Here is a 14,836-nt window from a genome sequence, read left to right as displayed (position 1 = left end):
AAAAAAAGAAAAATGTGTGTAAAAAGGAAGAAAAAGGCTCTAAAAAATACAAGAACCTCTTATATACTAAATAAATGTGCAGTCAACAACGACACACATGGGAAAAGAATGCACATTGACCAATCACAAGAGGGGAAAAAAGCGTCTTGAAGGGAACCGGCTCTTCATTGGCGGGGAGTTGGCTCCCGTCGCTCACTTCAAAGAGTTGGCACGGAAAGCCGTTTCGTCCGCAAACGACCCTTCACTAGCTTCTACTTGCACGAGTGACGACGAAAACGCTGGCGTGGAGAAGGAGAACCAATGAGAGCGCAGGATGCTGAAGGATGCTGCTCGGCTGAATGGAGGCGACGGGATGCCGTCCGCGTAACAGCTCAAGACAGGAATTAACATCGAAGGAGGTAAGTTTATTCCCGCACGTCCATCCCTCCTCAATCGTGTCTCTCGGACGCACTCGCGCGGTTGAACAAAACGTCCTTTTTCGTCTATCTTCCGTGTCAGGTAGAAGGCATCCTCGTTCGTTCTTGATGACTAAGATAGCGGTCTATTTGCGCTCTAACGCCGTCTTCGAACGATACGGCAGCTGTGGAATAAAAAAAGAAAGCTTTTGTTAGGTGTCTCTCGGTGGTGCGTTCAGGGGGTGGACGCTCACTATAAAACATGGAGGCCCAATGAGCTGTCAGTAGGTCCTTATGCTGCATCACGTGTAATGTATTCGGGGTGACATTCCCTCCTTCGAATCGTAATTAGGGAAAGCATCAATTTGGGATTTTGGACCACAAGCAATGCATTTCGATGCAGTTGAGTTCCTTTGACCCTGATTTTTAAAATGCTGTTGTAGTGAATGGGGAAGCATTTGGGGCGTTGAGGCTCAGTAGTAGAATACGTGATGAGGATGGGGGCTGCGTGGTTGCAGCGCTCTCCAAACGATTGGCGCTGCTTCTCCTATGTGAAATGACTCCCATCAACCCATATTGAGGGCTATTTTTAGATAAATGTCCTTCTTTGTCTGCCCGAGACTGACCTCAAAAAGAGAGAGCTATGGTTTTATTTCCACCACTTGTCTGTCTTCCCTTGATTTGAATGGAGGGAGGCAATTATGAGGACGGGGCCCACCTTTATCCAAAAAGTCCCAGACGGTGAAGTCTTTTTAGCATGTCATCTGTGTCCCCTCTGCTTCAATGCTCAAAAAAATTGCCGGAGACGATTCATCCCGCGTCACGAACCTGACTCATCCAGAAGTGTTCATATCTATTTTTTTCTTTAGTTGAACATTTATAGTTGGTCCCGTTAAAGGTAATCCCAAATTCCTAAACATGCAAAACGTGAGGATTTTTGTGTGTGCATAAAATCGATATATATTTCACCAGTATTTCCCTATTATTATCCAAGATCTTGTGTTTGTCATCCAGAGCTGTGATGTCATCGGAGGAACACCAGCACCCTAGCCAGTCAGTCACTGTATTGTTTTAGGTCTTAATTAGAAGAGATTACGGGAGTTTTAAGCAAAGTTTCAGCAGTGTTTGTGGAGAATACCTAGGCGTTGTGGATGCAGTAACAGTATATCAGCCTAAAATTGGCAAACTGGCAAAAAAAAATAATCACACAAAGCGCCACCAAGGGTGAAAAATAGGGGCTGGCTAACCCAAAAACACGCAGTGAGCAGCCAGATTAACGGGGAACCATCAATGAAAAGCAGCGTTGGCTACCGCAACAAATCCCCCAGGAATAAAGAGTATTATTACACCATCCCCTGATCTAAAACTTACACGAGGGCAAGGAAAAAGTCTAAAATCTCAGCATGAGAAAATTAAGAAACCTTGAGAAGGGGCCTCACATGAATAAAAGGAATGATTCGAAAGATCTACACAGGAATAAAGAAACCAAGGGACGGCAAAACCGGCGCTAACGTCAGGCCAGCCGGCCAAACAACACACAGTGGGCAGTCAACAGGTGGCAACTGGTGGCAAACAAAACAGGAAAGCCCTCAGCAGCCCTGACGCTAACGAAGAGCTAGCCGGACAAAACTATACAAACACGTAGCCACAATTGCCTACTTCCTAGCAAAAATGAGCAGTATACAAACACTGTGTACAACAATCACCATCTGATTCCGAGCTGGCCTCACATGTTGTGTTAATGGGATCCGACACTTTGAAAATGTTGTGTTTCTTCAATGACGTCACTGCTCTACAAGAAACAAGCTAGATGGTTCAACTTTAAGATTACATTTCTCGAGTCCCCCAGCGCTTGGAATATTTTACAACATATTTGCATAGTATATATTCTGTGCCCATAATTAAAAAAGGAAACCTGTTTGGGAAAACCTTTACAAAAGACTGGATTCATAAGGTGTATATACCTCACATGATTTCAGTCACCATGGCGATCGCGTTCCTACAGACGTGCACAAAACTTCGTTACTCTCTCTTTTTTTTTCCCCCCCCCCCCAAAAAAAACTTTGTTAAAGCCTGTATATTATTACACCACCTTGCCTACTTGACTTATGGGGAGTCCTCCACACACTCATTTGCCAGGAGAAGGAAGCAACACATGGAAGTGGGGGCTTCCTTGATGTGTGTACAAAGATCTGATCAAAGCCTCTCCTGCCATCTAATAATGATTTATCATACTGAAATGATTCCCAGAGGCTTCATACTTACTGGTTTTTACGTATTGGCTCTCTGGGACAATTCTTTCGAAAAACTATTTCTATGTTATGTCATTGAATGAATTAATGGAGAAGACAGTAAAGCGACACCCAGCAGCCTGTTGATCAATTTCTTTTAATCCCGTTTCACAATGGATAACGTTATGAGATTAATTTCTTCTCACCAGGCGTTTTTTTTGTCAATTCAAGGTGTGCCGATGATTTTGTCCGCACCGCCGATTTGTTGTCAACTGTCGAAAGCTGACAGCGAAGGATAAGGGCAGCTTGTTTTGCAGGCTCAAGCGTGTTAAATTGGAATTCAATATACCGCAGACTGTCAGCGGGACTCATCTGATGGCTCAAAAGCATTCCCGTTTTTCAGCAGATAATTTGGTCTTTCCGATCCGACCTCTTCTACTTGTTGGTGATGTCACAAATATCTTCAGTAACGGAGGCCTGGTGTTATCCATGTCCTCCAAAACTCTTTAATGCAAGGTCTTTCCCGGCCATCAATTTTTGAAAAAGATGCCCAGTAATCTTTGGCGTCACAGACATCATCGCCATGGCAACTGCAAATTCTTCCACAGAGAAAATACAGATGCTTGGGTCCATTTTTGATCACCGTTGGCCACTGGCGTAAACTAATGTGGCTCCCGTGGCTAGATTTTTTAATAGCATTCTTATTTTTTACATCGAGAATTTAGCAGCCTTCATTTTTTTTCCCGTCATGCCCCCCTAGGAAGAAGAAAACCTCTCACCCCCCGTGTTTTTAATGAGTCACTGCTACACTGCTTGTCTCCACTGCAATGTGCAATGCGCAAATGCTCAATGGAAATAAAAGCTCTGTCTACATCACTGACAGCACACTCAGCCAATGAGAGCGCCACTGCCCCCTAATGTAGTGGAGGTGCGGTTTCACTTTATTCTAAGACAGTAGAAAAAAAACCCACAATTTGAGAAAGCACTGACTCATAGCGAGATCTAAAACATTAATAATGTGAAAATAACCAGTGTAAATAAATAAATGAATACATGATTTGCATGGGCTGCACTTGAATTAAAGGGACAGTGTGTATTATTTGATGACTAGATGTCACTGTACGGTGTAGTGCAACCAAAAACAAGTGTTAAAAAGCACAAGAAAAAATACAAACAATCAAGACTCAAAGTGAACAAAACACACCATTCTAATTCTTTTTGACCAGCTTTTTTGAGGTTTTAAAGTACCTTTAGCAACAAGATGGCACACAACTATGTCAGCTCCCTTTAGGTTAGGCTAATGGTATATAAAATTGATTCTTAGTTCTCAACCAACAAATATTTAAAAACAGATGTTCATATGACGGTTTATGTATTTTTACTTATTATTTGAATCAATAGGGTTATTCATTTTTTAATTATTTTCACCACTATGAGGCGCTAAATGATACACACTGTCCCTTTTGAATACAAGATGCAGGTTGATTTATTTGTTAATCTGACTGTGCTTGTCATCTCCTGCACGGTTGTCGTGGTGCCCAGCTGGCCCCGCCCCTTGACACTGGCTGACCTGCATTTCCTGATTACTCCTATGTGTACTTAAACGTTCCTTTTGGAACTGCCCATTGCCAGATCGTTGTTTACCCTTGTTGAAAACCTGTTCATGCTTATTTGATACCTGTTTATTCTTGTTGTGCTTGTTGGACTTTGTTGCACTTCGGTGTAACATTCTGAGGGATTCCTGCAAGTTCTGTTTAATCCCTTTAAATGCCTAGTCTGTAGTTTTGCCTGCATTTGAGCCTGCTTTGTTTTGTTTTTGGTCCGTTTGTGTGTTGGACAACTTTTCTTTCTCAATTAAAGTGACATATCGTCTACGCAAATGAGTTCCAACTTCCTGCTTCCCGACCCGCTTCGTGACAGTGCTAGACCAAACCTCACTGAGTTGCATCTTTAGGAATTGTATATGAGGTGAACCCAGTGAAATGTCCTGAGCTTCCTATGAAATATTTATAAGATGTGAGGATTGCTCACCTCTAGTGCCATTTTAGTTTTCCCTCCTTGTTGCATTTGATTGCACGAGAGTTGGGATTCGTGCAACCCAATGTGTACGTCTGAGCTTTGATTTCGATGAATCCCTTTTTAGCGTGCATAAAGAAGCTAGTCAGGATGTCGACGGCCATCACGGTCGCACAATCGATGTGCTTTGATTCAACCTCTTTGCTCCCTGAACCAACACTTGCACCTGCAAACCGCTGAGGAGGTCAACTGATCACTTTGCAGATGAATTCACTTAATTGGAGCGCAAAAGAAACATTTAACATCTTTATTAATGGCCCACTGGCTATGATTGCCGCAAGTTGCTGTGTAATAAAAGTTATTATAGGATCCAGGCCTTCCGTTTGTCCATTAATTATCGTGTGCACCGACGCTTGTAAAGCTCTTCTGTCTGTAACAGGAGCTTTAAATGGATTTTGATGAATGGTGGCCAAATCCATCGCGATGCCACTTTGGATGCCGTCGCTGAGCATTTTGTTGCGTGCACCTGCACAAATTGAGAAATTCTTGACAAAGCGAATAAAATCAAAATAGTGTTGTATTAACAAATGTTATTCTGACAATAATAATAATAATAATAATAATAATTTCCTTTGTATTGTCATTCTTAATAAGAAGCACTCTAGTGTAATTGCACAGAAAGGCTCTCACTTTGACAGAGGTGGGTAGTAACAAAGTACATTTACTCCGTTACATTTACTTGAGTAAGTCTGGGGAAATTTTATACTTCAAGGAGTATTTTTAAATCCCTATACTTTTACTTTTATTTGAGAAAAACTTGTGAAGAAAAATGTCTGTCTCTCTCCGCTAAGGCGCATTTATTTTGACAAGGAACTCAGGCAGGCTCAACCATGTTTAACCAATCAAACGTAACAGCGTCGTCACGTGGCCATATTCAACTTCAGCGGGGGAACTTTAGTTAACGAATGAAACAGATCGAAAATGGTGCTTACCAATACTGACTATGAAAACACAGAAAAGGAAGAGCACCCCTGGCCTCACATGAAAAGCATGGGCCCCTTAAAAACGGTGCCAAACACCGGCTACAATATGCAATATCTCCTTTGTTTGCGTTCATAGGCTACCTATAAGTATTGGGGCTTTAAATGTGCTACTTGATGCTACATGTGCGTAATTTATTTATTTGATTTATACTATTTTTATTTTATTGTTTATTAGAGAGCTTGAATGTATGTGATTATTTCAATCCACCTTTAAATAAAGTGTATTTTTTTGTTGATTGGATGGAATTTGACAGTTTGATGATCTAAATGGTTGTTTTAAAAAATCAATAAATCCGATGAAAAAAGTGAAACAAAATTTATTACCAATTTTCAATCAAAAATTAGGGGTGCGTGTGAGTCATGGGTAAACGTTATACAAAAATAAAGGCTATAAAATTTTAAACTTTTCATCCATCTTTATTTTTTTTAATTCAATTCACTCTTTCTGTTACTCTTCCCCCCAGGCCCGCTCGTTGCGTCCTAGTTTGACCCGTCCACCTTCCAAGGCGGCAACCCAAGTCCCCCATGTGCGGTTCAGCCTACCTGTGCAGTATCATCGCTGCGTGCCCCCGTTAAGGACCCCCCTGGTGGCCGCACGACCGACTCACGGGACATGTACGGCAGTGCCAGAGCTGTAGGTCACTTAGAGAGCAGCCCCGCACGCTCCCCGCGCCTGCCTCGGTCCCCCAGACTGGGCCACCGCAGGGCTACCGGCGGGGGCGGGAGCGGCGCGGGGGGCAAAACGCTCTCAATGGAGAACATCCAGTCTCTCAACGCTGCCTACGCCACTTCAGGGCCCATGTACCTAAGTGACCACGAGGGCGTGGGCTCTACGGCCACATACCCCAAAGGCACTACCACTCTGGGTCGGGCCACCAGCCGGGCCATGTACGGGGGCCGCGTCACAGCCATGGGCAGTAGTCCCAACATCGCTTCGGTGGGGCTGCCCCATGCTGACCTTCTGTCTTACAGTGACCTGGGCTCCATCTCCATGCTGCATGCCCACCACCACCACCACCAGGGGGTGCCCTCTGCCCTGCTCAGGCAGGCAGTGCGCAGCAGTGGGGGGGAACTGCTGGAGATGCAGGCCCAGTTCAGGGACATGCAGAGGGAGAACGAGATGCTGCGCAGGGAGCTGGACCTGAAGGACAGTAAGCTGGGATCATCCACCAATAGTATCAAAAGCTTCTGGAGCCCCGAGCTCAAGAAGGAGCGCATTATGAGGAAGGAGGAGGCGGCTCGCACCTCCATCCTCAAGGAGCAGATGAGAGTCACGCACGAGGAAAACCAGGTGAGACACGTTCTGCTATTGTTTTGCAATGCTGTGTCTACTTTAGTGTATGTTTCATATTTTTTGACCTTTCTGGAAATAGTTACCATCATGCGTCATTACGTGGCACGATTATTTTATTATCATATATGTGTGATACATTTTTGGTTCCAAAATTTTAGGTAATGAAAAGATGGTGCATCCCTAGTATATATACTTTTGACCATTGGTATTATTACATTCCCGAACCTTTTTTGTTTATATGTACTTTTTAAGCATTACAACTCAACCTCCGGGATGCCATTTGTAAACCTGTGTATGTTGACACTCACTCCGGATGGTGCGGAAAAACAATACGAGTGCACGGATTAGTACAATTCAACTAGTCCTTGATTATACTTATACAAGCGCTGGTTACTCTTATCTTCTCTACGCTTGCGCGACATGGACTCTCACAGCAAAGCTAGAAAGCAGCGGGCTTCGGTGATGCAATGCGACAGAAAACTTCTAGGCATCAGCTGCAACACAACACAGTGCGCAACACCATCAGAGGGCACATTGGACCCTACGAAGAACTGTTGTCAACTGTTCTCACATGAAACTGCAGTGGTTTGGTCACATCACAAGATCATCAGGACTGGCCAAGATCACTCTCCAGGGCCCAGTCCAAGGAGGCAGAAGAAGAGCTTAGCCGTCAAAAACAAGTAATGGACTAGTACCAACTTTGACACAACCCAAACTCAGGCCAAGGACTATCAGCATTATATTGGGCTGTTCAAAGTTGCGTCCTCAGCCGGGCCCCGACGACCTCGTGGGTAAGATATCCGTTAACCGTCAACGTTTATTAGGGTTTGGTATAGGGAAAAACAGGCGGCGAGGTAACAGTAACCAGAACAGCAGAGGCAAATATGTGTATTCCGATAGACAAGTGAAAGGTTCGGGATCCAGTAAGTTCAAGCAGAAAAGTCAACAGTCCAATAGTTCATCAGGTACTCTCTACTCGTAATCCGGGTGGTCAGGCAGGGTTTAGGTACACTAAATAAAAAGAGTGTTGTGACATGGGTGCTTGGAATGTGATGAGACAACAAACTGGCAAGGAACCAAGGGAGAAGAGTACAGAAAAAGGGAGTGTCGTGATAGGAGGAAAAACTGCCAGGAAATCAAGACACCTGTGAGACGGAAAATAGAACCGATTAGTGAATGACCAAATAATGTGAGGGCAAGCAAGAGAGAAGAGAAAGAGAGCGCAGACCGAGTGCAAGGTTGTGGTAGTACATAGCAATTGATATGAATCAGCTTTGAGACCGTGGACTTTAAATTATTTTCGTCTTATATTCAGTTCCTCCTTGTTGATAGAGAATATTTATGTAAGATGTTCCACGTGGGTTCCTTCATTGGTCTCCACGGTGTGGGGGTGGAGACATGGCCCAGTTAGATCAGCCTCTGACAAGAGTGGGCATCTCGCCTAGAGACAGAAGATACTAAAAGCCTTCTGTCTTTTAATTCTTCTAATCATCTGTCCGCCTCCATTCATGTGGCCATTACAAAGTTTAACTTTGACTAAATGCAAAAAAATCCCCCTAAGCAATGTTCCCTCTAAGCTGCGCGCGTGCGCAATCGCGCACTGCCCGCACATTCTCAGCGCACAAGAAAATCTACCCAGCGCAATGTTCCCTCTAAGCTGCGTGTGTGCGCAATTGCGCACTGCCCAGAGCTTTTCCGCGCACAAGAAAATCTAGCCAGCTCACAAAAATCAGGGCTCGAAATTGCTAATTAAGAAGAGAATTAAGTCAAAGTTACAGTGCATGAAGGTAAAAAATACAAGGGTTCCCCTGACGTTGTGTTCTAAATGCGGTATTTGGAAGTCCAGGTCGAAGTTGGACAAAGTTAAGTAAAGTCAGTAGAGTTTTTCGAGAACCGGCTTCTTCGGCTCGGCTCACTAAAAGGAACCGGCTCTTTTGGGTCCTAAACGGCTCTTCAGGTTGTTTTTGCTTCTGTCATCCCTATATGACCAAATATTATGTAAAATTATGCACAAAATGACTCAAAGGAAGGGGGAATGGAAGAATTTCCAATTATACCAAGTCAATCTTGTTGCCAACATTGTACTTCCACTAAAAAATGTGATTAAATACAGTTGTTTATCGTGCAACCAACTAAATAAGTCCCCAAAAATGTTAGTATTATGCGACAAAAGATACCAGGAAAAAAAAGAAATGGAAATCTTGTGAAAGAATTGTTGTAAAAACAAATGACGTTTGTAGGCCGTACAACCTTTGCAATAATACATTAGTCAATTCATTCAAAAGTAAAAAAATGTTTTGTATATCCGGAAACTCAGCAAAATGTAACGTGATGTCAAGTTTTGGACATGTTTGATAATGATTTAGTTGCCACACTTGGGATTGCTGTTGCTCACTGTTGTTTCAAGCGTTGCTCACCGACTTTGTGTGAACGCTGAGACCCGTGGGAAATTAGAGGGAACATTGCCCCTGAGCGACATGTATTATTTAATTACTGCATCATACTCCCGAAAAAGAAGTTATCAAGGATTAAAAGTACTGTGAATTGTGATTTGAATAGCTAAAAAAGTCTAATATCTTATGCTCTAATTGGACATATGTTGTATATAGTTTTATATATTGTTTCTATTTAAGGCTGTTGCATGATATATGTTGTATCTATGCCAGGGGCGTTAAATATGCGTCCTGTGGGCCGGATTAGGCCGGCCGAAGGAAGTACAAGAGAAAAATAAGCTGCACTTTGAAATATGTTGACAAAGGCAGGTGGCAACCGCAAAGCAACTGGAGATATAGTATGTTCTTGCTCTCTTTCTCTCTTTTTTTCTTATTTTTCTCTAACTATCTCACTCTTTGTCACTCTCTCTTTCTCTCTCTCTCTCTCTCTCTCACTCTCTTTTTGCTAGTCCTGCCAAATTTCTATGACAATTCAAACGAATAACAAGAAGGTTCATCAAATAGGCAAAGAAAACATATTTTCAGGGAATCCCAGATCCATGGTTCTCACTTGTTCCTCAAAGTTCAGGATTCCACAGTCAAAAAAAAAAAAAAAGGAACAATTGCTTCCGCAACCTTGATGTAAATCAGATCCTTGATTTTGAGCTCTATGATGAATCAGAAAAGGAACGGTTTGGTTTCCCGATTCCAAGCAATCTCTTGCAAACGATTGCTACGTTAACCACAGGTTTTGTCTGTTGTCTACGCTGGCGTGCGTGTTCTACCCGCAGGGAGTAATCATGAAAGACTGGCTATGGGCACTCGCTATGATGTCTCTAATGTCTTTTATTTATTTCTAACTTACTTTTTGAAAGGGCTTACACGTTGCTGATTATTCAAGCCGATAAAAAGGTTAGAACTGCATTGATTGTGGTTTAGTGATCAGCTAAAGCAACAGGCAAACCTCCTTGCTTTAAGCCTGCTAAATATCTCACATTCAATTTGAAATCAAAAGCTGTTGTTTATGCTTCTGTGGCTTCCCTGGAGTTGAAGATGACGTTTTGCAGTCTTGCTTTCATCGTCGCTCACACTTTGATGCTTTCACCTGCCGCAGATCCCCGACAAGCACCACAGGGACTCGGATTCGTTCATTTTTATGGATGTTTGCTGTCGTTCAGCATCATTAAGCACTCACTGGGAATCCTTTTAAAATATGTATAGCAGGCTTGTATGTATTGCATTGAGTCAAATATGAAAAGCTGCACTCTTTGGAGGCAAAGCTTTTCTCGCATCCGGCCTTATCTCACACTCCGAGCTCAATTATTTGCACAGGCAGATGTGGATTCCTGCCGTAATTGCTCTTGGCTACTGTGATTTCTGGACTTTTTAAAAAGCACAGGCTTGGTTAATGTAATCACTTCATCATAATAATGCTCTTTTAAATTTTTACAATAATAAACTGATGATTTGTGTGACTTTAATGGAAACTGCATGGGCCTATTTCAGCTGCTATGACCTTCAACGGCATGAGATACAGTATGTATAAGAATCAATGCAGTGATTTGAATTTAACTATTGGTAGATGATAAGGACTTATGAGATAAAGCAGATGTGGGTATAGGTGTGCCTTATTGAAGTCAAGGGGTCTAAAATATCGGTGTACGGGGTTTTAGAGACGAAATGCAAATGCTTTCAAACTGTTTTGTGGTTAGGAATATTATCCATCCATCCATTATCCGCATTGATTATCCTCAGTAGGGGTTGGGGGGGTGCTGGTGCCCATCCCAGCTTTCTTCGGACACAACCTAAACGGGTTGCCAGTCAGTCGCAGAGACACAGAGCCAGAAAACTCACTCGCTCATTCACTATTAGGGACAATTTGGACCAGCCAATTAACCTGACATGCATGCTTTTGCCTTTGGAATGTGGGAGTTCCTGGAGGAAATCCACGCAAGCACGGGGAGAACATGAAAATTCCGCACATGAAGGCTGGAAGTTGGATTTGAACCTATGACCTCAGAACTGCAATACAGAAATCAAAAGACACCATAGAATCTATGGTGTCTTTTGATTTCTGTATTGCAATTACACAGTCTTTCAATAAATTGTAATAACTTAAAGTTTTAACTGAGCCTTGTCCAGTCTTGCAATCAATCTCCCACCATGGGCGTAACCAGACTGTTTTGGGGGGTTCTCAAGCATATTTAACCAAGTACCCCACAAATTTTAAAAATGTTTTTTCCTAAATGAAGGACAGGATAGGCTTAAATATGATGAAAAAGTCTAGATAGTAGAAAAATTAACAACAGAACAAAAATGTAAGAAATGCAGCTTAAAAAATATTCCACTGCCTTGAAATCGTCAATTTGATTCTTAGCACGGCTCTTGCCCCTTTCCCAGCTCTTTCGCCCGGCTAGTGCCACTTGCGGCATAGCGGCAGAGTCTGTGGAGGCTCCGCTGTATTACAACGAGAGTATATTATACAGTGGTTACAACTATGTTATCACCCAATTTGTTATCATCAAAATATATTAGTCTTTATTTTAGCTGCATTGAATTCAATGCATCATTGTCCAATACGTTCCATGGTTCTTCTTGTGTATGTGTATGTGTATGTACTCTCTGAGATATAAACGAGTAAAAACTGGGCATGGCGTGATATTTGTGTTTCTGCTAACCACACAGTGTAATATGATGTTTACAAACGGGAAGTGACACTCCTGAACAGTGTTAAATGATCCTAAATCAATAAGTGAAATTACATTTTTTTAACCACCCAGACACTCTGGGTGATCAGCAAACCCCTTAAACTGCTGGTCTTCTAGTGATCCCAAGAGCCAAGAAGAAATCTGTAGGTTCGAGAGCGTCTTCCATTCGGGCCCCAGTTCTGTGGAATGCTATGCCCACTCAGGTTTGATCTGCAACTTTGGTGGAACCGTTTAAATCTAGGCTTAAAACACACGTATATTTTATAGCTTATGAATGACCTATATTTAATGTTGACAATATCTCTGTATTGTTTGTTAATGCGACATCCATTTTGGCCTGGTCATCCTGGAACGGGGATTAATTGATGTGGGGTCCCTTCTCAAGGCTTCTTCATTTTCCTCATGCTGAAGTTTTTGAGCTTTCCCTTGCCTTTTTGTAGGTTTCAGATCAGGGGACGGTGTAATAATAGTCTGTATTTTGCAATAGTCTGTGGTCTGTGCTGCCCTTGAGATTTCTTGTGATTAAGGGCTATACAAATAAACCTGACTTGACTTAACTTGAATCTCATGTTGTATCAGGGCAGCAGAGAAATTTTATCGTTCTACAATATTGAGCACAATCTTTGAAGCTCGTCCTGGAGAGCCTGGATGGTCATCTGAAGATCCTGATGAGGTTCAGACACATACAGGACAGAACTCTTATTTCAGTCATTATTATGTACCAGTTTGTTCGTGTATGATGTCAGAATCGCTGCTTTGAAGAAGGTCATTAAAACAAGAAGGCAAGCGTCACGCTAATCACTCACAAATCACAATATGCGTGGTTGCACCTTTTACAAGCAGGTGCCTCGGGCGCCTGCGAGTTTGAGTAAATATTGTGCATAGTACTTTTGTTTAATAAGGTGAGGGAATAAGGGCTTGTGTTTGCCACGTCCAAACCGAGTCGCTGGCGCGCTTAAAACAAAACACCTTTGACTTCATTACATTGAGCTGCTGATGTCGGACACTATTCGCTGGCGGCAAAAATGGTACCTTGAATCGGTCGCGTCCGGTCTGAGCCACGACCAGCAGCGTCGCTTACACACTCGCCGTCTTATCAACATAAGGACCAAAATGAAGGGCGAGTTTCATGCATTGCAGCAATAAGTATGTTAGCCTGCATTTATGTGTGTCATACTCTGTGTTGAGCATGTTACTTTAAAAAAGTAACCAGTTATAGTTACTCACTACATCTTCTGAGTTGCTCCATTGTAAGAGTGACCAGTTACCAGGGAAAGTAACTATTTTCATAAATCAAAAGATAAGTTGTATGTCAAAGAGTCTGACATTTTCTGAGCAGCATTCAAGGGAGTTGAATAGAGAAGAACAGGTTGTTGTGTTATAGGACCTGTATTTCAACTGCAACTGATTTCTTCACATTTGTGAGTGCAACAAAAAGAAACAGTTAAGAATGTAGGCTGTCGATTAGGTCAAAGAAGTGGTAGCTGTGGTGAGAGGAGGAGTCGACAGTGAGTGGGTATGTGGCTACAGCCTCCCTGCAAGAGCTTTTGTAGAATATGCCTGTAGAAACACTGCCGTCTAGTGGTTTGAATTTACAGACAGAAAGAAGAATTGGCACTCAAAATGCTCACTGATGTTCAACTCCATACAGGATTAGCTAATTTATATTTGTTTACTATTTGTATGATTTTTTTAATGGAACCTGCATATATATATATATGCCGCCCTTGCAATGATAAGCACAGACCTAACTCAAGACATTATCATGGAGACCGGGTCGAGAGATTCCACTCCTTCAATCTCCTGGGCGTGCACATCTCTGATGTCCTCTCCTGGGCTATGTTGGGGAACGCCCCGAAGTGACTACACCTCCTGATAGGGCTCAGGAAGAACAACCTGGAACATAAGCCGCTGGGGTCACAGTGGAGCGCATACTAGCATACAGCGCCACGGTGTGGTATGCTGAGAGCACGGCACAGGATAGAAATATCATTCAGAGTCATCAACAAAGTCCAGTCTGGAGTACATTGCCTGCTTGTGATATCACAGCGTTATACAGGACTCCTCTCACCACAGCCACCACCTCTTTGAACTGTTGGTTTCTGGTAGCCACTAGAGCCCCCAAGGAACAGGCTCAGAGACAGTTTCTTCCCCAAGGCCATTACCACCTAAACAAGTGTGCAGGACTGTGAAAAATATATATCTTGCTTGTTGTATTGAAAAAGTGGGCATTCATATCTTATTCATTGACTTATTGACATGCCTCTTTCTTAAATGACTGTATATTGTTTTATTTGAAAAGGCATGGGATTTGTGTTTCAAAACCTGAACTCAGTTTTCGATCACTGTATTGAATTTATTACGTAAAATGTTGGAAGCAAGCCGTCAACCAGGCGAGCTAAGACGTGCTTAACTGCATATCGAAATAGAACAGCTGATAAGGGCAAAGACGAAAGACGATCATTTGACTCAACAGCAGTGCTAACCTGGATTTAAGTGACGAGAGCAGATAGAAAGACGACACGTGCACACCCGAAATGCTTTTGCTCTGTGAGTGCCTCATCTTGTTATTTACAGTGCCTTGCAAAAGTGTTGCCACCGCCCCAAGAACTTTTTGACATATCGCCATATTTCAGGATTCCAACTTATGGATAAAAAACTAGAAATATTTTCTAAAAATCCACAACGTGAGATAGAATTGTAAAGTGGAACCTTAT

At 42.6% G+C, this 14,836-nt stretch overlaps 1 protein-coding gene across 7 annotated transcripts in view; it reads left to right on the top strand.

The window, feature by feature from the left end:
- The first annotated feature begins 280 nt into the window (after positions 1–280).
- Positions 281–14,836, top strand: part of erc2 (ELKS/RAB6-interacting/CAST family member 2) — a 52,813-nt gene continuing 38,257 nt past the window's right edge. For 6 of the 7 annotated variants that reach the window (XM_088338240.1, XM_088338237.1, XM_088338238.1 and 3 more), the window contains exons 1-2: positions 281–398; positions 6,150–6,976. In XM_088338240.1, the coding sequence (XP_088194366.1) occupies positions 6,299–6,976 (678 nt within the window). In that variant the 5' untranslated portion in view covers positions 281–398; positions 6,150–6,298. The remainder of the gene's footprint in view (positions 399–6,149; positions 6,977–14,836) is intronic. The other variant, XM_088338242.1, reaches the window with a different exon arrangement.

The sequence above is a fragment of the Urocampus carinirostris genome, chromosome 6, assembly GCF_059441175.1.
Source record: "Urocampus carinirostris isolate Australia breed hairy pipefish chromosome 6, RoL_Ucar_1.0, whole genome shotgun sequence".
NCBI classification, from domain to species: Eukaryota; Metazoa; Chordata; class Actinopteri; order Syngnathiformes; family Syngnathidae; genus Urocampus; species Urocampus carinirostris.
The sequence above is the reverse complement of the archived record's forward strand: the minus strand, read 5'-3'. Positions and strand labels throughout refer to the sequence as shown.